The sequence below is a fragment of the Callospermophilus lateralis genome, chromosome 18 (assembly GCF_048772815.1).
Source record: "Callospermophilus lateralis isolate mCalLat2 chromosome 18, mCalLat2.hap1, whole genome shotgun sequence".
NCBI lineage: Eukaryota > Metazoa > Chordata > Mammalia > Rodentia > Sciuridae > Callospermophilus > Callospermophilus lateralis.
The window spans coordinates 49,423,348-49,446,512 of NC_135322.1; the positions used below are offsets into that span (position 1 = coordinate 49,423,348).

Sequence of the window (23,165 nt, forward strand, 5' to 3'; positions counted from 1 at the left end):
CCAGAGCTAGGAAACAAGTCCTTCCCTGATGGTGATCTGGGCAGTGCATTTCTGTTTCTACTTCCCGTGGATTGCTATGTCTTTGGTCAAATGTGAAGCAGAGCCTTACCCAGCTGTGATTACTGGTAGTTGAAGTAGCCAACTATTAGTTCTTTGCCCATATATCAGCATTATCAAGCCAATATGATCCTGTCACCTTGGTTATATGGGTGTAAAAACCTGGGCTGCATAATAATGTCATAATTACATGTACCTTGGAATTAAGTGCTGGACATAGCTTATGTCTGAAAAAAATGTACTGGAGTATAAGACAAGAAAAAAATTACCTAAGTGTACAAATTGCTTTTTTCTTGATTGCTGTATTTGACATACTTAGTCATAATGGTGACATAGTACCAGATTTTCTATTTTCAAGAGTGATCTGTATCTTGGCTATGACACCCCAAACCCAAACAACTAAAAAAACAAAAACGGATAAGTTGGATTTCATAAAAAATTAAAAATTTGCGTATCAAAAGATACTACCAAGAAAGTGGAAAGACAACTCACAAAGTAGGAGGAAATATTTGCAAATTGTACATCTGGCAAGGGTCTAGTATTTAATTAAAATTTTTTTTTGCAATACTAGATATTGAACCCAGGGGTGCTCTACACTGAACTACACCCCCAACCCCTTTTATTTTTTATTTTGAAACAGGGTTTCACTAAGTTGCTGAGGCTGGCCTTGTGATCTTCCTGCCTTAGCCTCCCAAGTCACTGGGATTGCCACATGCCTGGCCTACGTGAAGAAGTTTTAGGACTCAACAACGAAAAGTCAAGCAACTTAATTAAAATGCAGGCAAAAGATTTGAATAGACATTACTCCAGAGAAGATATGCAACTGTCCAACAAGCACATGAAATATTCAACACCACTAGCCATCAGGGAAATACAAATCAAAACCACAATAAGATTTCACTTCACAAACACTAGGATGACTATAATCAAAAGGAGAGAACTGAAAGCAAGGATGTGGAGGAATCAGAGCCCTCATACATTGCTGATGGGAATGTAAAATTGTACAGCTGCTTTGGAAAACAGTTTCAGTTTCTCAAAAAGTTAAACACAGTTACCATTTGACCCAGCAATTCTACTACTTCTTTCTATTTCACATACTCATGTGAAATAGAAACCTATGTCTATACAAACATTTGTACAAGAATGAAAACAGCATTATTCATAATAGCCAAAAGTCCATTGACTGGCGAAGGGGTAAACAAAATGTGGTATACCATATAAGGAATATTATTCAACCATGAGAAGGAATGAAGTACTAATACATCATATAAAGTGTATCTTAAAAACACCATGCTGGTGCTGGGATTGTGGCTCAATGGTAGAGGGCTCGCCTAACATGTGCAAGGCCCTGGGTTCGATCCTCAACACCACATAAAATAAAAATAAATAAAATAAAGGTATTATGTCCAACTGTAACCAAAAAAAAATATTAAAAAAAAAAAAAACTGGGCTGGGGATGTGGCTCAAGTGGTAGCGCACTTGCCTGGCATGCATGCAGCCTGGGTTCGATCCTCAGCACCACATACAAATAAAGATGTTGTGTCCGCCAAAAACTAAAAAATAAATTAAAAAAAAAAAAAGAAACATCATGCCAAGTGAAAGAAGCCAGACACAAAAAAAGGCCATATTTGTATGATTCCATTTATATGAAATATCTAGAATAGGCCAATACATAGAGATGGGAAGTATATTGATAGTTTCCAGAAGATGGCAGGGAGAGGAGAACTGGCAGTGATAGCCATGGGATTTCTCCTGGGGGTGATAAAATGTTCTAAAATGAGATGATGGTTGAACAACTTTGTGAATACACTAAGACCTCCTGAATTTTTAGTTGTAGATGGACCCAATACCTTTATTTTATTTATTTATTTATTTTTAGTTGTTGATAGATCTTTATTTTATTTATTTATATATTAGTTGTTGATAGATCTTTATTATATACACACACACACACACACACACACACACACATATATATATATATTAGCTGTTGATAGATCTTTATTTTATTTATTTATACATGGTGCTGAGAATCAAACCCAGTGCCTCATACATTCCGGGCAAGTGTGCTACCACTGAACCCCAGCCTTAGCCCCTTATTTACTTATTTTTATATGGTGCTGAGGATCAAATCCAGTGCCTCATTTGTGTGAGACAAGCATTTTACCACTGGGCCACAATCCCAGCTCCTGAATTGTTCTCTTTAAAAGGGTAAAAGTGGGGCTGGGAAGGTAGTTCAGTGCTTACCTAGCATGCACAAGACCCTGAGTTTGATCCCTAGTTCTGCCAAAAAAATTAAAAATAAATAAAATGAAAGGAATGATATTTCAATTGTATTTCAATTAAAATAAAGCTCCCCCCTTAAAAAGATTCATCTATATAACTTGATAATTGATTGAAATTTCAACTGAGAGTTCCAGAATAAGTTTCTTTTATTTTTAAAATTTATTTATTTTAATTAGGTATATATGACAGCAAAATGCATTTTGATTCATTGTACACAATTGCAGACAACTTTTCATTTCTCTGATTGTACATGATGTAGCATCACACTATATGTGCAGTCATACATGTACCTAGGGTACTAATGTCCATCACATTCCACCATTTTTCCTGCCCCCATACCCCCTCCCCTCCCCTTCCACCTCTTTGTCCATTGAAAGTTCCTCCATTTTTCCCATGCCCTCCCCCATTATGGATCAGTATCCACTTATCACAGAGAACATTCAGCCTTTGGTTTTTTGGAATTGGCTTACTTCACTTAACATGATATTCTCCAACTCCATTCATTTACCTGCAAATTCCATAATTTTATTGTCTTTTAATGCTGAGTAATATTCCATTGTGTATATGTACCACAGTTTCTTTATCCCTTCATCTATTGAGGGGCATTTAGGTTGCTTCCACAGTTTAGCAATTGTGAATTGAGCTGCTATAAACATTGATGTGGCTGCATTACTATAGTATGCTATACTATATCCTTTGGGTACAGACCAAGGAATGGGATAGCTGGGTCAAATGGTGGTTCCATTCCAAGTTTTCTAAGGAACCTCCATAGTGCTTTCCAGATTGGTTGCACCAATTTTCAGTCCCACCAGCAATGTATGAGTATGTCTTTTTCCCCACATCTTTACCAACACTTGTTATTTCAGAATAAGTTTCTGTCTTGAGGGATTCAGTAAGTAAGAATGCCAATGCCAAAGATTGGGAAGGCACCAGAAGGAATATTTTAGGAAGTAAAGACAGTGAGTTTGGTTCAGAAAATATTGAATTTATTTGTATTTTGCCTCTGTGGGGCACTCTTTGGGACTAATCAATAAGTGTAGATCTGGACATCAAAAGAGAGATCAGAATTAATGAAATTGAAACAAAAGAAACAATTGAAAAAATTGACAAAACTAAAAGTTGGTTCTTTGAAAAAATAAATAAAATCGACAGACCCTTAGCCATGCTAACGAAGAGAAGAAAAAAGAGAACTCAAATTACTAGCATACGGGATGAAAAAGGCAATATCACAACAGACACTTCAGAAATACAGAAGATAATCAGAAATTATTTTGAATCCTTATACTCCAATAAAATAGAAGATAGTGAAGATATCGATAAATTTCTTAAGTCATATGATCTTCCCAGATTGAGTCAGAAGGATATAGACAACCTAAACAGACCAATATCAATTGAGGAAATAGAAGAAACCATCAAAAGACTACCAACTAAGAAAAGCCCAGGTCTGGATGGGTATACAGCAGAGTTTTACAAAACCTTTAAAGAAGAACTAATACCAATACTTTTCAAGCTATTTCAGGAAATAGAAAAAGAGGGAGAACTTTCAAATTCATTCCACGAGGCCAACATCACCCTGATTCCTAAACCAGACAAAGACACTTCAAAGAAAGAAAACTACAGACCAATATCTCTAATGAATGTAGATGCAAAAATCCTCAATAAAATTCTGGCGAATTGGATACAAAAACATATCAAAAAAATTGTGCACCATGATCAAGTAGGATTCATCCCTGGGATGCAAGGCTGGTTCAATATACGGAAATCAATAAATATTATTCACCACATCAATAGACTTAAAGATAAGAACCATATGATCATCTCGATAGATGCAGAAAAAGCATTTGACAAAGTACAGCATCCCTTTATGTTCAAAACTCTAGAAAAACTAGGGATAACAGGAACATACCTCAATATTATAAAAGCAATCTATGCTAAGCCTCAGACTAGCATCATTCTGAATGGAGAAAAATTGAAGGCATTCCTTCTAAAATCTGGAACAAGACAGGGATGCCTCTCTCACCACTTCTGTTCAACATAGTTCTCGAAACACTGGCCAGAGCAATTAGACAGACAAAAGAAATTAAAGGCATAAAAATAGGAAAAGAAGAACTTAAATTATCACTATTTGCAGATAACATGATTCTATACCTAGCAGACCCAAAGGGGTCTACAAAGAAACTATTAGAGCTAATAAATGAATTCAGCAAAGTGGCAGGATATAAAATCAACACGAATAACTCAAAGGCATTCCTGTATATCAGCGACAAATCCTCTGAAATGGAAATGAGGACAACCACTCCATTCACAATATCCTCAAAAAAATAAAATAAAATACTTGGGAATTAACCTAACAAAAGAGGTGAAAGACTTATAAAATGAAAACTACAGAACCCTAAAGAGAGAAATAGAAGAAGATCTTAGAAGATGGAAAAATATACCCTGTTCATAGATAGGCAGAACTAACATCATCAAAACAACGATATTACCCAGAATAGCAAAAACAATGCTAAGCAGGAAGTGTGAATCAGGCGGTATAGCGATACCAGACTTCAAACTATACTACAGAGCAATAGTAACAAAAACAGCATGGTACTGGTACCAAAACATGTGGGTGGACCAATGGTACAGAATAGAGGACACAGAAACCAATCCACAAAACTACAAATATATTTGATAAAGGGGCTAAAAGCATGAAATGGAGGAAGGATAGCATCTTCAACAAATGGTGCTGGGAAAACTGGAAATCCATATGCAACAAAATGAGACTGAATCCCTTTCTCTCGCCATGTACAAAAGTTAACTCAAAATGAATCAAGGAGCTTGATATCAAATCAGAGACACGGCATCTGATAGAAGAAGAAGTTGGCTACAATCTACATACTGTGGGGTCAGGCTCCAAATACCTCAATAGGACACCCATAGCACAAGAGTTAATAACTAGAATCAACAAATGGGACTTACTTAAACTAAAAAGTTTTTTTCTCAGCAAAAGAAACAATAAGAGAGGTAAATAGAGAGCCTACGTCCTGGGAACAAATCTTTACTCCTCACACTTCAGATAGAGCCCTAATATCCAGAGTATACAAAGAACTCAAAAAATTAATAAGAAAGCAAATAACCCAATCAACAAATGGGCCAAGGACCTGAACAGACACTTCTCAGAGGAGGATATACAATCAATCAACAAGTACATGAAAAAATGCTCACCATCTCTAGCAGTCAGAGAAATGCAAATCAAAACCACCCTAAGATACCATCTCACTCCAGTAAGATTGGCAGCCATTCTGAAGTCAAACAACAAGTGCTGGGGAGGATGTGGGGAAAAGGGTACACTTGTACATTGCTGGTGGGACTGCAAATTGGTGCAGCCAATTTGGAAAGCAGTATGGAGATTTCTTGGAAAGCTGGGAATTGAACCACATTTGACCCAGCTATTCCCCTTCTTGGTCTATTCCCTAAAGACCTAAAAAGAGCATGCTACAGGGACACTGCTACATCGATGTTCACAGCAGCACAATTCACAATAGCAAGACTGTGGAACCAACCTAGATGTCCTTCAATAGACGAATGGATAAAAAAAAAATGTGGCATTTACACACAATGGAGTATTACTCGGCATTAAAAAATGACAAAATCATAGAATTTGCAGGGAAATGGATGGCATTAGAGCAGATTATGCTAAGTGAAGCTAGCCAATCCCTAAAAAACAAATGCCAAATGTTTTCTTTGATATAAGGAGAGTAACTAAGAACAGAGTTGGGAGGAAGAGCATGAGAAGAAGATTAACATTAAGGGGCTGGGGATGTGGCTCAAGCGGTAGCACGCTCAGCCTGGCATGCTTGCGGCCCAGGTTCGATCCTCAGCACCACATACAAACAAAGATGTTGTGTCCACCGAAAACTAAAAAATAGATATTAAAAAAAAATTATCTCTCTCTCTCTCTTTAAAAAAAAAAAACTCACACACACACAAAGAAAGAAGATTAACATTAAACAGGGACGAGAGGTGGGAGGGAAAGGGAGAGAGAAGGGAAATTGCATGGAAATGGAAGGAGACCCTCATGGTTATACAAAATTACATACAAGAGGAAGTGAGGGGAAAGGGGAAAAAAAAAACAAGGGGGAGAAATGAATAACAGTAGATGGGGTAGAGAGAGAAGATGGGAGGGGAGGGCAGGGGAGGGGAGAGGAGGGGGGATAGTAGAAGATAGGGAAGGCAGCAAAATACAACAGACACTAGTATGGCAATATGTAAAACAGTGGATGTGTAACCGATGTGATGCTGCAATCTGTATACGGGGTAAAAATGGGAGTTCATAACCCACTTGAATCAAATGTATGAAATATGATATGTCAAGAACTATATAATGTTTTGAACAACCAACAATAAAAATTTTTTTAAAAAAAAGATGAAAGACAACACCATAAAAAAAAAAAAAGAGAGAGAGAGATCAGAGTTAAGAAATTTCAATCTAGGGTCATCCGGATTTAGGTGACAGCTAAAACACAGGAAAAGGTGTAGTGGTAGCCTTTACCAAAGAGTTTGGACTGTCGGAGATGTGGTTGAACCAAGAAATATGTTGAAGGAAAAAAAAAAAGAACCTGTGAATATGGACAGGAACACAAGTGTTGGAGGAAGAAGAGAAGGGTGGAGCAGGGCCTTGGACACGTTTGAAGGCTTGTGAAAGGAGCCTGAACCCAAATTACAGCCTACGGACCACATTTGCCTTTTCTGTAGGGATTCAGGTTACAACCAGCAGCTTTTATTCACCTTGTTTTTTTGTTTGTTTGTTTGTTTGTTTGTTTTTTCTGCAGTATTACTGCAATAGGGACCAGCAAACATAAAGTTTAAGAGCTTTTGTTATTTTGAGAACAGTTCTGTAAAGTCCAATGGTGGAAGAGTATTTTGTGCTTATATAGGACATTTCAGTCCAAGGCAACTCAGAAATAGCAAGCATCTTAGAGCCCCAAAGGGACCCAATGGCTGGTTCCCAGGAGGCTAGCTTTATTCATGCTGTGTGCTCACTCACATTCACTTTTCTTAGTAGCTTTCTGTTGCCAGAGATTTCGAACAGAAAGTAGCAGAACAGCACATTGTTTGAAGGAGACCCAAGCCTTTGAAACTATCTTAATTCTTGCACAATATTGCCAGAGAGAATTTCCCTAAACAAATGCAAAACACTTATTTTCATCCAAGTTCCCCCATAAAACCCCAGATCCCAGAATCCTACAATTAAAAGTATTGATTAAGGACATGCAAAAAACTGGGCTGGGGTTGTGGCTCAGTGGTAGAGCGCTTGCCCAGCATGTGTGAGACACTGGGTTCAATTCTCAATACCACATATAAATAAATAGAAGTCCATCAACAACTAAAAAAAAATATTTAAAAATAAGGATATGCAAAAAGTCTCTAGGCATGGTGGTACAAGCCTGTAATCCCAGCAACTCAGGAGGCTGTGAGTGTAGGATCACAAGTTTGAGGCCAGCCTCAGCAACTTAGTAACATCCTGTCTCAAAAAAAGAAAAAGAGTATCTCAGTGGTTAAGCACCCCTGGGGTCAATCCCTGGTACAAAAAAAAAAAGGGGGGGTGGGGATATGAAAAACACTTTTGTATAAATGTTACAATCTAATAGAATTCCTAATTGATTGTTCTTAATATCAGTTTCCAAGTGCCATGAATAGGATTGAGTTTTGGGTTTCTTTTTATTTTTAAAATTATTTCCCTAATCATGGTTTAAAAAAAATATTGGGTGACCTCAGGATTTAGAAATACTCTCCATGAAATAGATCCTGATTAGGTGTTCTCTTTTTACAAATGAGGAAATCAAGGCAGAAGGAGGCTGGTTTGAAATGGTGAATCAGTGCAGACTACTGATTAGAATGCTGTGAAGTGTAATCCCAAAGTCTGTCTGTTCCCAGCATCTCTTCCTGTAGCTGGAGATTGTTGAATTGGTGTTCAAGTGTTGACAACAGAACTAGCACTTACCCTTCCTCCAGTATCTTTCTATAGGATATGCTAGCCTTTAAAGTCCATCAGAGCTTCATTGTATTCTTTTTCTTTTAACACAGACTCAAACAAAGGACTTTTTATTCCCTTTCCCAACCGGGAAATAAAAGATTCCCTAACCAGCACTTCTGCAACCCAGGGCAATGGTATACCAGATCAGAAATCAGACACTTTCCCACTGGGGCCACAGGTAATGTATTCACTCCCCTACTGATTAGTTGACTAGCCAATGATTAATACTAGTAATTCAGTGGACTCTCACTGAGTTATTTATGAAGGCCTAAGAGGCCTTGTTTGAAAAAAGGCACTTTTGGATCCTCTAAAAGAGAATGGCAAGACAGGGTGTAGAATACTTTCTCTATTAATTTCAGTCTCCCTTTTCTTTATTCTCACTAACCTGTTATCAAATGTTATATATTTATGTATGAAACTTGAGTACATTTTATTCCAGATATTTTAGTTCTCAAACAGGATGCAATTGTTATATCTTTTGGCTGGTCATAAAATTTCTCCTCTCTATCCAATTTCTCCGTCTCCTGTTCTGTTGCCTCTTAACATTTTCTACTTTACCTTTTAATTATAGAGTCTTCCATTTCAGGAGTGGCTTTCCCAGAGCTGCTTCTTCCATGTAACAGGAAAAAAAAAAAAAAAAAAAGAAAGAAAAAAGAAAAGTTAAAAGGTGAAGGCGGCACAGGAGTGATGGACAATGGGAAGGTGGAAATCATGCAAAACTTGGGAAGAATTAAAAATAACAAGTTTATAGGGAAAATTTTGATGAGAAAAAGTCATGCAACCATTATATAAGATTTATTGTGTGAGTAAATATGATACAAAGAGTAGAATTGACTACTGTATGTTCAACTTCTCCCTTTGCCTTTTCTTTGATAAATTTGTATGAGCAATGAAATTGTAGAAAATAACCAGAGGGAAAAGAAGCAAAGACTCTGAATCATGTACAATTTTCTACAATTTACTACTATTAAAGTTAGTAAGATTTTTTTTTCAGTTTGAGTATATAATATTTTATTTTAAAAAGAAATAATAATAATTATTAAAATTATTATTGTTGTTATTATTAAATAATAATTTAAAATAAAGCACTTAATTGATTTCCTTGTTCTTAAAGATTCTATTTGGGTGACTTAGAAAAAAATCACTCTTATCATTTTTAAAAATTTTAGAAAATGGAGAAAAGGATACTCCAATCTACATTTAAAGTTAGAACTTCTTAGATTTAAAAAAAAAAAAATACTCTCTTCTTCTTGGAGAGGAAAAGGAAATTGCTGTAATCCTTTTAGTTTAACAAACAAGGAAGTGGAACTTCTTTCTCTGCCTGGTTACCAAAAAGACACTAAATATACTTCAAGAACCTTTTTTTGAAACCAAACCTTAGGTGGCTTCTTTTTTTTTTTGCTTTAGCCCTTACCTAGTTATGCTTAAGGTTAATTTCCAGTCTGATAAAACTTCTATTAGTTCCTGTGGTTGATATTCAACTTTACCAAAAGGTAAAATAAATATGGGAATCCTTTAAATAGAGGGGAAAAAAAAAGTGGCCTCATCTAATTTCTATGCTGAGTTATCTGAAGCAGAGAAAATACAGTATTTCACCTTTTGGAATGTCCTTTATCTTCTAAGATATTCTATATTTTCAAGGAGTCTCCTTACCTGCTTCAAAGAAACTCTGGCATCTCCTGTATTCTGACTGTTTTTAAAATAGGCTTGGCCTTTGCTTGAAGGATGGTTTCTCTGCTTCTATGGATGAACGTCCTTGCTAATAGGAAAGTACTCTGAACCCCTCGTCTAATGAGCTTATGTCTGAATGCTGGTATATATCTTTCTTTCTAAACTTTCGAACTTCTTTTAGATGCAGGAAGTGACAAGAAGGGAGATGCCAAGTGACAGCCACCAGAATGATGGTAAATATTTTGCTTGTTGAGTATTTTTCCCCACACAGATGAAATTTAAGAAATTATGATATCACAGCCCTGAGGCCCTGTTTAGTCAACTAACTCTTTTCTGCTTTTCTGAGGATTGCCTTGAATGTTTAGTGATGTGAGGTTTTGATTTTTTGCTTGAAGAGTAGATATTCTGGCCTCCTTTATTCTTTTTATATTGCCTAACTATTCTGTTACTTTTTTTCTTGCATTCTTCTGGATTTGTTATTATTCTATTCATTTCCCCACCACCACCACCATTAGTTTATAAGTTATACACAGTTTCTATACTTTTAATACTATTCCCAAAACAACAATATGTGTTCTTAACTCTTACAATTTTAAAATTAATCAATATCTTAAGCCTTCTCTTGGATAATTGAAAGACCCTAAAGTCATTTTTTCCATTTACCCTCCTGATATATGTTATTCTTATGGATTTTAATTCTTGAAGGGTGATTTTGTTGAGTCTAGACTTCTAGATTGTCAGTTGTTTCTTTCAGAATATTGAAGAATAGTTGAGAAGTTATCTGGAAATCTATCACTCATGCAAAGATAATCTTATTTTAAAAAAAACCTCTGGTTGCTTTTAGAATTTTCAGTTGTCTTTAGTTTTCTGAAATTTCATTGTGATGTCTGATTTTTTTTTTTTTTTTTTTTTTTTTTTTTTTTGTACCTGGGATTGGACCTAGGGGTACATAACCACTGAGTCATATCCCATGCCCCCTTTTTTATAATTTTTATTTTGAGATGGTCTCACTAAGTTGCTTAGAGCCTCACTAAGTTGCTGAGGCTGGCTTTGAACAGCCTCCCTGGGATTACAGGCAGGTACCACCATACCCAGCTTGGGTTTTTGTTTATTTCTTCTGTTTGGTATTTTATTATACTTCTCATATCTGTGAATTGTGTCTCATTATTTCTGTAAAGCACTTTGAATACTGTTTGTTCCCCCATTCTTTTTGTGTCTTTTATCTTTCTGGAATTCTTAGTTAAATAAATATATGTCAGAGATTTTCATTTTGTCCTTTTTGTGTCATTATATTTTTCATCTTTTTTTGACTGGTCTACACTCTGTTTAATTCCTTCTGACCAATCTTACATTGTCTTCAACTATATCTAATCTACTATTAAACCTGTCTGCTGAATTCTTCATCCCAATTTTGTTGTTGTTGTTCTATATGCTTTTTCAAGTCCTAAGAAGAAAATCTAGACCTTTTTTTTAGATGTACATGACAGTAGAGTGAAGACTTCTTTTATGTTTCTTTAGACATGACAAGCATGCCTGTTTTATAGGCTATAACTGTTTTTTATAATGTCTGATTTGGGGGAGGTCTGTGTTTGTTTGTTTGTTTCTGGTTTTTACTCATATTGTCTTGCTTCCTCTTTGTTTTGGCTCTTTGTTGGCTATTTTAATAATTATTTTAAATGCACAATTAATTATTAGTCTTAAATGAGTATAACTTTGCTGAACAGATTTTCACTTGCTTCTACCAGGCACCCAAAACTCTATCAGTCACCTTGATTCCAGCTTAAGTTTTGAGGTTCTCTGAACTACCAGATGATGCAAACTTGTATTACCAGTCATTACAAGAGCTAGTTTATTTCCAGTTTACTTTTATTCCGAATACTGTATCCTCCCCAGAGTTCTTTTTTAGAGTGTTGTGTGTATGCGTGTGCATGCGCATGTGTGCAAATGTGTGTGTGTGTGTGTGTGTGTGTGTGTGTGTGTTTTGCAGGTAGGGTGTTGTTATTAAATACCCCACTTTGGGTGGACCTTAGTCTTGTACTTCTGTCCCTTTTATCCAAAAAGGGGCTTTCCATGCTAGACTTACCAAGGAGTTCCTGTTGTTTCCTAGATTTTCCTATCTTCTTAGCTCTTAGATGCTTTTAAGCATATTTATCATCCTACTTCTTTAAATTCTTAAATGGAATGAATGATAGTCTGATTAGCTAATTTGTTATTACTTGAAATAGAAGTCCCTTGTTCCTATATTCTTTTTTTTTTTTTCCACTTAATGATATTGTTCTATGACCTTTTCCACACTGTGTGTGTTGACCCTTGGTAAAACATTGATGTTCTTATAGGGACTTAAGAACATCAGAGTTGGAAGAGTTAATGTGACTAGCTCAGATATAGTACTTTTTTTTTTGTTTTGTAAGGAATCACTTTAATCACATAAAGCTCTTAAAATAGCAAAGAGCACAAGGCTTTCTCCTTTTTTTTTTTTTTAATGTTCTATCTGCCCCACTACGGCCTTTGGAGATGACATATATACCTATCTGAGAGAAATATACCTGGGTTGGTACCTAAGTCAGAGATTTTCATAGGTTTGTATTCCCTGCCATTTAATTGGCTTAGGATAGTGGTCCCCAAGAGTTAACCCAGTACCTCTGGATGGAGTTTGGGAATAGGAGTTGGCTTAGCTTTATTGCAAGGAGTCTATGAAATCATAGATTAATTATTATCTGAAGACTCAATACATAAAATCACAATTATTATCATGTACTGGTACAAAAAAAATTTTATGTGAAATTACTGTTTAGAAAACTGTGATCTGATAGTTTTAGGAGGAAATTCCTAGGGGATTTGATTGATGTGAAATTTATCTCCTGAATGTTAATATATTCTTTACTGGTTTCATAAATGGTCCCATATTTTTTGTTGTCCATGTGGAAATTCTCTTGTAACTTTATGTTACCATTTATCAAAATTATTAACCACCTTGTCCAAAAATTTTTTCTGGCTCAATGAACAGAGGCACCCCATGAAGGATTCTCATTGTGTGTGTTTTTTCCCCTCTTGGTGGTAATTAGAATTCAGACACTACTCGCCTCGTCAGTCTACAGTCCAATCCCCAGAGAAGATGACTAGAGATGGGTACCGAATATCTTTTTTGGACAATAAATCTTCAAGTTCTTCTCCAGAAAAGGACTTGACAACAAAACCTGATACTTATCAGCTTTCTCATGATGCCTCATTGGGTAAACGCCTGGATGTGGGTGATTCTAGCCAGATCCATCCCTATCAGATACCTTCTGATGTTGGTCTGGAAAATTATGATGGTCATTATTCTCAAACTCGACCCCTGCATGGAAGTCTTGGTAAAAGGCCTCAGAGAAACAAGAACTACCGAGAATATAGCACAAAGCTTCCAAATGACATAAAGGCCACCGTATCCCATTCCTGTGGAGATTTACTGACTTCTCTGTCAAACCCCGACTCCAGCACCGAAAGACTTTTGAAGCTTAGTTCAGGTAATAGCTTCCTGTCAGTTTACAGATCTTTTTCATAGGCATGAAGGTAGAAAGTATAACTGGAAATATTGGAATTAACGTTTCTTAAATTGCATTAGCATTTCTTTCTTTCTTTTCTTTTCCTTTTTGACACCGGGGATTGAACCCAGGGGCACCTAACCACTGAGCCACATCCCCAGCCCTTTTTTTTTTTTTTTTTTGTATTTTATTTAGAGACAGGGTCTCACTGAGTTACTTAGGGTCTCACTAAATTACTGAGGCTGGCTTTGAACTTGCAATCCTCCTGCCTCAGCCTCTGAAGCTGCTGGGATTACAGGTGTGAGCCACAACACCTGGCACATTAAGATTTCTTAAATTGTATTTCAGGGCCTCCAGTGGTCCATGGAACTTCCAGAAATCTACAGGGTAGAGTTTAACATAGCAGATATGTTAGAAAAAATTTGTAGAAATGTAAGCTTCACAGCTACATATTATTTTAGTTAAGTAGCATCCCAGGATGTGTTTGTAGCTGCATATAATATTCTCTGACCACAATCACTAATATTATGAGTTACCTTCAGAAGAAACTAGTTTCAGAGTAATTGATGGAGACTATTCTTTAATTATATATTAATTTATTCAACTATATACATACTATATGCCAGACATTATTCTAGCTCTTCAGAAAAAGTAGTAAGCAAAATCAAATTCCATAATTTTTTTAAAGTCCCTACTTTCATGGAGCTCTATAATAAGAGCAGACAATAAATCATAAACTTATAAACATGTGTCAATTTATGATAAATGCTGTGATAAAAAATACAAGGATGAGCCAGGCACTGTGGTGCACTCCTGTAATCCCAGTGGCTTGGGAGGCTGAGACAGGAAGATCACAAGTTCAAAGCCAACCTCAGCAAAAAGCAAGGCACTAAGCAACTCAGTGAGACCCTGTCTCTAAATAAAATACAAAATAGGGCTAGGGATGTGGCTTAGTGGTAGAGTGCCCCCGGTTCAATCCCCAGGACCTTCCTAAAATAAATAAAGACTTGAATGAAGTAAGAGTGTAAGCCATATAGATAAGTGAGAGGAGAACTTTCTAATGAGACTACTAAGTGCAAAGTTCCCAAGTCTGGAACATGCTTGGCATGTTCAAGAAACAACAAGGAGCCCATGTGGTTATAGTAGAGTTAAGTGAAGTGTATGGATGAAGTCAGAGAGATGGCCAAACTTTTATTCTGAGTGAGGTTAGAAGTAGTTGAAGGGCCAGGCACAGTGGCACATGCTTGTAATCCCAGCATCTTGGGAAGCTGAGGCAGGAGAATCACAAGTTCAAATCCAGCTGCAGCAACTTGAAGAGGCCCTAAGCAACTTAGCAAGATCCTGTCTCAAAATAAAACATAAAAAAGGGTTGGGGAGGATGGGGTTGTGGCTCAGTGGTAGAGTGCTTGGCTAGCATGTGTGAGGCACTGGGTTCGAATCTCAGAACCATGTATAAATAAATAAATAAATAAATAAATAAATAAATAAAGGTCAATCAATAACTAATTTTTAAAAAAAAGGGTTGGGGAAAACATAAAAAGTGGTTCAGTGATTAAGTAGTTTAATACCCAGTACCAAATAAAAGAAGAAGAAGAAGAAGTTGAAGGGTTTGTAGCAAGGAAATTATGTGATCTAACTGAATAATTACTCTAGCTGGAAAATAAAAGAATTACTCTGGGGGTTGGGATTGTGGCTCAGTGGTAGAGTGCTCGCCTAGCATGCACTGGGTTCGATCCTCAACACCACATAAATGTAAAATAAAGATATTGTGTCCACTTAAACCTACTCTGTCTGGGCAGGTGGAAGACACCTGCAATCCCAGCTACTCCAAAGGTTAGGCAAATTTGAGGGCAAGTTAGGCCACTTAGCAAGACCCTGTCCCAAAATAAAAATTTTTGAAGGGCTGGAGATGTAACTCAGTGGCATAGCACTTGCCTAGCATGTATGAGACCCTGAGTTAAATTTCTAGTACCGAAAAAAGAATGACTCTGGAGGCTGGTGGTTAAGGAGGTGAGAAGTAACAGGATGTTTTGGAAGAATGGAGTTATCATTTACTAAGATGAAAAAGAGTGGGAAAAGCAGGTTTTCAGAAGATAAATATCAAGAGTTTGGTTTTAGACGTCTTAAGTTTTAGATGTCTACCAAAAGATCCCAGAGATGCCAACTTGATAATTGGACTTATTAGTCTGGAATTCAGGGGAAAAGATATCGCTATAAATATGAATTAGAAGGGCTGGGGATGTGGCTCAAGTGGTGGCGCGCTCGCCTAGCATGCGTGAGGCACTGGGTTCGTTTCTCAGCACCACATAGAAACAAAATAAAGATATTGTGTTCGCCTAAAAAACTAAAAAATTAAATATTTTTTAAAAATATGAATTAGGGAATTATAAGTGTTTGGTGGCATTAAAACTGTGAAACTAGATGAGAAACTAGATGCAAGAGAGAAGGGGGACAATTACAAGTAGAAAATGCTTGGGTAGTCAAGAAGAAATAGGATCTAGTCTACCAATAGAAAGGTTGGCTTTAAATGAAGCACAGACAGTTCATCTATTGTAATAAGAAGGAGGCAGAGAATTTATGGATACAAATACAAATAAGAGTTGGTAGATTTAGTGGTGGGATCACATGGACATTTTTTTTTATTATTATCTCTATTTATTCTGTGTAGATCATCACCTGAGAGAAAGGAAAGAGGAAGATGGAAGTTTGAGGAAGATAAGAAATGTGAAATGATCCTCTCAGAGTATAGAAAAGTAAATTTGCCAGGGTAATATATATGAGAGCCAGACAGAACTAAGAGCCTATACAAGATAGTGATCAGGAATAAAGTATGGAAGCTCAGATGCATTTTATTCTCCAACCACATTCCACTGCTGTGGTGTAGGCTTTTGGAGCATGTGGGTTATTGGATTTAATCAGAGTTAAGATTTTACCAGGTGAAGGGAGATAGAAAGGGTCCAGAGTGTTGAGGGTATTTGCTAGGGAGTGATTATTATGATCTTTGGACATAAGAGAGTTGAAGGGCAGGTTCATCTTCCAGCCTGTTTCCTCCACAGAGCTATATGCCACCACCCATTTCAACAGTGACCCTGCTTTGCTGGTCAATGTAGAGCAACAATTATCCAGCAACCTCAGTGATTTAACACCAGCACATGGCTCTTTCCCAAACAACTCGGCCCTGGGAAACTCTCTGCGAATGCTGCTGTTACCTCCTGGGACTTCAGAAGACAGAGAGATTCTGACCAAGAGGTCATTAAGCCCATCCAAGAGAGGATTCAAACGGAAGGACAATATCCTTGTCAACCTGAGTGCAAAGCATGGTTTCCGAGATGCTACAGGCAGTGAGGCAAGTGTTGGCTTGTTTGTGTGTGTGCAAGAAACACATCCAGTTCAAGACTAGAAAGAAGTTCTGGTGGGGATGGTGTTGGTTCTGGCCAATAGTGCTAGAAGTTCAAAAGAATTTTCAGAAGCCAGGCTAACGCTGTCAGGCTAAAGCCTGTGATTCTTCTATCCTTGGGAAAGTCATTTTCCTACTGCCACCATTTTCTCCTTTCTATCACAGGGGAACTATCCCTGATCTACTTCCAGAGCAAAAGAAATACTTTAAGAAGTGTTCAACAAGAGTTGACTAACAGGAAGGAATTCAGGCAGTTCAGGGTCTCTGGGTTAGCTGAAGATCTTTCTAGCATTAATTTTTTTTTCATATTCTTATAATTATTATTTTTTTAAATTAATTTTTATTGTAGGTTGTTCAAAACATTACATAGTTCTTGATATATCATATTTCACACCTTGATTCAAGTGGGATATGAGCTCCCATTTTTACTCCATATACAGATTGCAGAATCACATCAGTTGCACAACTATTGATTTACATATTGCCATTCTGGTGTCTGTTGTATTCTGCTGCCTTTCCTATCCTCTACTATCCCCCCTCCCCCCTCCCCTCCCCTCTTCTCTCTCTACCCCCTCTACTGTAATTCATTTCTCCCCCTTATATTTTTCCTCCTTTCCCCTCACTTCCTCTTGTATGTAATTTTGTATACCCCTGAGGGTCTCCTTCCATTTATAGCATTAATTTTTATAATCTCATCATGCTTACTCATTTTTTTTTAGTCACAAATGACTTACTTGAAATAGTTTTTATAAAAAGCTTTGTTTTCACTTTTCTACCTACAAATTCATATAATTCTAAATTTTTGCCAAAGTAGTTTGTGGCTCAGAGGTAGAGCACTCGGCTAGCATGCATGAGGCATCGGGTTTGATCCTCAGCGTCACATAAAGTAAAATAAAGATATTGTGTCCACCTATAACTAAAAAATAAAATTAAAAAAAGAAGATAAATTAGATTATCCAAGGGATTTTTAGCTAAAAATGGGCTCAGAAAATGAATAAAAAATCAAGAAGATTCCCACATATGCAATATAATTCATTTTTACAAAATCAAAATGTAATAATATATATAATAAAACTTCAACACTAAGAAGTTTGGCCCTGCAAACTCATCCCACATTCATTCCTCACAGAAAATGCCCTCCACTCCCCTCTCTTCTCTGTTTGAATGCTAACTTTTCTCCAGATCTTAACTGATAATCATGAAAATTTCTCTCTTTAATTATAGGAACCACAATCCTTAGGATCCTATCTGAACATTTGTCAGTTAATCATTTACTGTCCTGTAAGGGAACAAAATATTTGATCAAGAACTGCTATTTCTAGTCATTTGTATTTTCAATTGTTGGAAATCTTTTTTTTTTTTTTTTTTTTTTTTGCATATTTTGGATGAGTTTATAAGAGTTTTTTGATCGTTTTTTGTTTGGTTGGATTTTTTTTTTTTTTTTTTACTCTTCCCATTCAGTTTACAGAACTTTGGAGGTGATTATAATTTTTGTGTACCAAAGGGGGCAGTCTTGTAATACTTTTTTTAAGCTTGTGCTAGCCCTTCCTCCCTCCCTCCCTCCCTCTCTCTCTCTCTCTCTCTCTCTCTCTTTCTCTCTCACTCTCCTTCCCCGTTCTCTGCCACCAATGCCCATTTTATCAGACAAAACACTGAAAGTTAATGTATTTAGGGTAAAGGCATAGTATCACTTAGGATATTTGGGATGCCACAGTAGTAAGAAGTTTTAGGAAAAAAAATTCACCTCTACTTCATATTATATTGTTAAACTCTCAATGCAGGGCTGGGATTGTGGCTCAGTGGTAGAGCGCTCCTCTAGCAAGTGTGGGGCTCTGGGTTCCATCCTCAGCACCACATAAAAATAAATAAATAAAGGCATTGTGTCCAACTACAACTAAAAAATAAATATTAAAAAAAATCTCAATGCACTTTTCTGGACTACAAACTCCCTTTCCTGTCAGACATTAAGTGTTTTGTTTTTTTAATATGGAAAGTTTTCAAATTGCTGCTTGAATATAAATATAAAGCCAGACTTTTTTTTAAGGTGCTGGGGATGAAATCCAGGGCCTTACACATACCAGGCAAATGCCCTACCATTGAGTCTTAGCTCCATCCCCTGAATATAAATATAAAAGAAATATGCTGTTCCATTTTTATAAGCTGTTAAGTCAGAAATTTTCCAAAAAGAAAAGAGCATTAAATTTTAAAGATATAAAAAACAATCTAATGTTGCTCAGTTCTATGCATGATTTTGTAATTAGAAAATTTATTTTTGACCAACTGACTTTAGAGGCACAAATTGTAAAAATTAATGTAGATAATGCTTTAAAAAATCCATAAAGTATACAAAGCATAACTTGTTGAAAATTAAATGACACATAAAAGTAACAAAATTATCTCATAGTTCATAAAAATTATCCCCAAATCTCCCCTGATTATCATAAATAAAAGTGCTAACTATCTATACAAGTTGTGTATATAGCGCTTACTGAATAAAAAATATCTTTAGTACTAGGTCCAACAGTAACTTTTTGTGGGGAGGGATACTGGGGATTGAACTCAACCACTGAGCCACATCCCCAGCCCAATTTTGTACTTTTTATTTAGAGGGTCTCACTGCGTTGCTTAGTGCCTTGTCATTGCTGAGGCTGGCTTTGAACTTGAGATTCTCCTGTTTCAGCTTCCCAAGCAGGATTACAAGTGTGTACCACCATGCCCGGTGTAACTTTTTTTTTAATGGTACTGGGTATTGAACCCAGGGGCACTCTACCACACTGAGCTATATCCCTATCCTTTTTTAGTTTTTATTTTGAGACAGGGTCTTGCTAAATTGCCCAGGCTGGCCTTGAACTTGCAGTCCTCCTGCCTCCTTAGTCTCTGGAATTATGGGTGTACACTATCACACCTGGCACCAGCAATAACATTTAACATATAACATTAAATATGTTATAGGACATTTATGCTTATTATACATTAAACTTGAATGAGTAAACGACCTGGATCCTTCTGAGGGATTCTTTTTAAGAAATATATACATTAGTAGATTAAGTAGAAGCTCATTATGAGTTATAATTTCTTATTAATTATTCCCAATTTTACTTTTTAAAATATTCTACATTTTAATCTTTTTCTATTACATAATATATCAAATCATAGATGTAGGTGTCAAGCAACACATTTTTTATTATTAATGTATTCTGAAAATCCACTCAGAAAATTATGTTAGAAAATACTGTTACCTTTGATATTATCCTTGAATATTGTACATGTTTGCCTTGGGCATAAATAACATGCTATTCCAATCCACACTGAAAGTTGAAACCATCTCTCTTTTTCACTTTTTACCCTTTTTAAAAATATTAGTGCTTTAAATGTCTGGATTCTTACTTTCCATGTTGTGTAAGAATGACAAATTGTTGGGGGGGGTTGTGTTTTTTTTCTTGAGCCTCTCTCTAGTGACCTGGGCAGTTTGCATGGTTTGCCAGGAAACCACAGTCCCCCGATCTCTGCCAGAACCCCCCATGTGGCCACTGTCCTCAGACAGCTCCTGGAGCTTGTGGATAAGCACTGGAGTGGCTCTGGCTCCCTCCTCCTCAACAAGAAGTTTCTCGGTGAGTTAGTGCATTTGCAGTTCCTGGAGGAGAACTGCATCTTACTTCTGCTCGGTTCTGCTAAGTTACTTAGACCCTTAACTTGCAAGGAAAATTGTTCTTATATATAAAACATCTCAAAAATACCATAGTTAACAAAGATGCATTTTTCTTACATTTGTCTTCCCCACATATTAAAAATCAGCACTCTTTCCAGTTGTTTTGTAGCAACTGTTTTGTTCCTCCTGTGATGTCTGTGTGTGAGTGTGTATGTGTGTGCACACACATGGTCACACATGTAGGCTTTAGTAATATATAGAATGACCAGATATGTAAATTGAGAATGGTCATGCTAATAATTGCAAAAATATTTTATGATCCTTGGGAAAGTGCCAGTAATGAATACAACAGAAATTAGGTTTGATCATCAGAATTCGGAGATGACTTGTTTAAATTTTATGGTTTGAAAAACTTGAATGAGTAAATGACCTGGATCCTTCTCAGGGATTCTTTTTAAGAAACAGGGGGAAAGCAGTTTTGCAAATTTTGACTTCATGTATTTGTTGTTTAATGAAAGAAGAATTCAAGAAAATATGGGTGTTAATAAAAGTTGAAGTGAAAACTAGAAACTTGAAATCTGTTTAGGTTGGAAAAACTTTTTTTTTTCTTAAATTTCTAAGGGCTAGGGTGTAACTCAGTGGCAGAGTGTTTGCCTAGTTTATATGAGACCCTAGGTTCAATCCCCAGCACTGAAATTTTTTTTTTTTTTTCCTAAAGGGACACATGGGAGAAGAAACCCTAGCCCAATCATTTTCCTTCCCAAGTTGACCCATTGCTCTCCGACATAGGAAATCATGCCCTGGAGCCATGAATCCCTGACTTGAGAGTAGTGCACTCAGGAAGGAAGGGTTGTTGCTGTTCCTCCACTCGAGGCTTCACAAAACACCTCTTACAACCACTTAACCAAATTAGGCTTCACAAAACACCTCTTACAACCACTTAACCAAATTCTTGTAAAAAAGGAGATAGTTACATTACAAAGCTGGTGATTAATGACTAGAAATTCTGTGCTTTAGCCTTTAAGGTTGGCCCATGTACCCAACCTGAATTTTTGACAGGTCCTGCTCGAGATCTGCTTCTGTCTTTGGTAGTCCCAGCTCCCCCTCCTCAACAGTGGTGTCGCTCACATCCTGAAGACCCATCCTCAAAAACCTTCCGCAGGAGGGACAGTGAACTGAAGGAGGCTGGGCTACTCGTCCCTAATGATATGGTATGGCTCTCTTGTATTTCTACCTCCTGTTCCTTAACTAAAAAAGAATTGAGCAGCAGGACTAGAATGGCTCTAAGACCCAAAGATTATCATCTTTAGGAACACCTAAACACTGCGCAGCCAATATAGAAAAGTCAGGCTGGATGACAAATCAGAAACACAAATCTTTCCATAGGGACAACTTGGAAGTTCTCCAAGAATGACTTTCTCATCCTGGCCCTAATCAAAAAATTTTTTAAAAAATACTTGAAATGGGAAGGGGGAGTGAACAAAAACCCTAGAGTGAAAATATTTAGGATCATGATCTTAAAGTTTATGGCTTGAGCAAAATGAAGGAAGGCAAATGTGTCTGTCTTTCCTCCCTTCTGATAGAGCTGAGAGCATAGAACCAGGGTTCATGCTAGAGCATCAGGTTGCTGACTCTGGAAGAGGAAGAAGGAACTCACATCCCAAGCCTTTATCTCTATTCTTAACATTAGAGGATTTTCAGGCACCAAGTTCAGTTCTAGAAACTTTAGATGACTCAGAATGCTAGCCACTTGTCAAAATGATCACTTGTTTAGCAAGAGTGGTGGGTAAATCATAGGAAAGATCAGGACTCCATGTGATTGATTTGTTTGCTGCACATCAGCTGTGTTTGCCAATGAATTAAATTAGTGATAAAGTCACACAGATGCTGACCTTCATTCATTTTATCACTAAAGGAAAAGATTCTTTCAATCCTCTAAAATCACTACTCAGGATATCAGCTTCTTAATATGTTGGTATTCTGTTTTCTGATCAAAAGGAAAGTTTGAAGCAAAAACTGGTCAGAGTGCTGGAGGAAAACCTCATTCTGACAGAAAAAATTCAGCAGTTGGAGGAAGGTGCTGCCACTTCAATTGTGAGTGGACACCAGTCTCATACTTATGGTAAGTCATGTGTGGGACTTCTCAAGCCAACTGCCTATAGATGACCCATTTAATAAGCTTCACCAGCCAAAGTTCATGTGGCTGCCTTTGACTTACTTGGTCATTGCTTTTCTTGGGAGTTAGTGGAAACAATCATCCTGATTCAGAGAGATGTATTGCAAGGGGCTTGGGCTACCAGATAAAACTCTTCGTCAGTGCAAAGCATGCACAAATGTTATTATTGCTGTTATTTTTGACAATGATACTTGCTTTTGTGATTATAGAAGTATAATGTGTTTTCTACAGAAAGTTTGGAAAATACAAGGAGAGTATAACCCTGTGACCTAGCAATAATTATCACTGGTGTTTTGTTAATTTACCTCTATACATGTATGTTTAATTAGGAACTTTAAATTGTGCCCTGATATCTTAAAGAATAATTTACAGGGTGTGGTTTAGTG

At 36.7% G+C, this 23,165-nt stretch overlaps 1 protein-coding gene across 3 annotated transcripts in view; it reads left to right on the forward strand.

The window, feature by feature from the left end:
• Window positions 1-23,165, forward strand: part of Lrrc36 (leucine rich repeat containing 36) — a 63,914-nt gene that overhangs the window by 36,145 nt on the left and 4,604 nt on the right. The window contains exons 6-12 of one of the 3 annotated variants that reach the window (XM_076837836.1): window positions 8,413-8,540; window positions 10,215-10,267; window positions 13,094-13,539; window positions 16,614-16,909; window positions 20,400-20,565; window positions 21,663-21,814; window positions 22,602-22,725. In XM_076837836.1, the coding sequence (XP_076693951.1) occupies window positions 8,413-8,540; window positions 10,215-10,267; window positions 13,094-13,539; window positions 16,614-16,909; window positions 20,400-20,565; window positions 21,663-21,814; window positions 22,602-22,725 (1,365 nt within the window). The remainder of the gene's footprint in view (window positions 1-8,412; window positions 8,541-10,214; window positions 10,268-13,093; window positions 13,540-16,613; window positions 16,910-20,399; window positions 20,566-21,662; window positions 21,815-22,601; window positions 22,726-23,165) is intronic. The other 2 variants (XM_076837834.1, XM_076837835.1) reach the window with 2 other exon arrangements.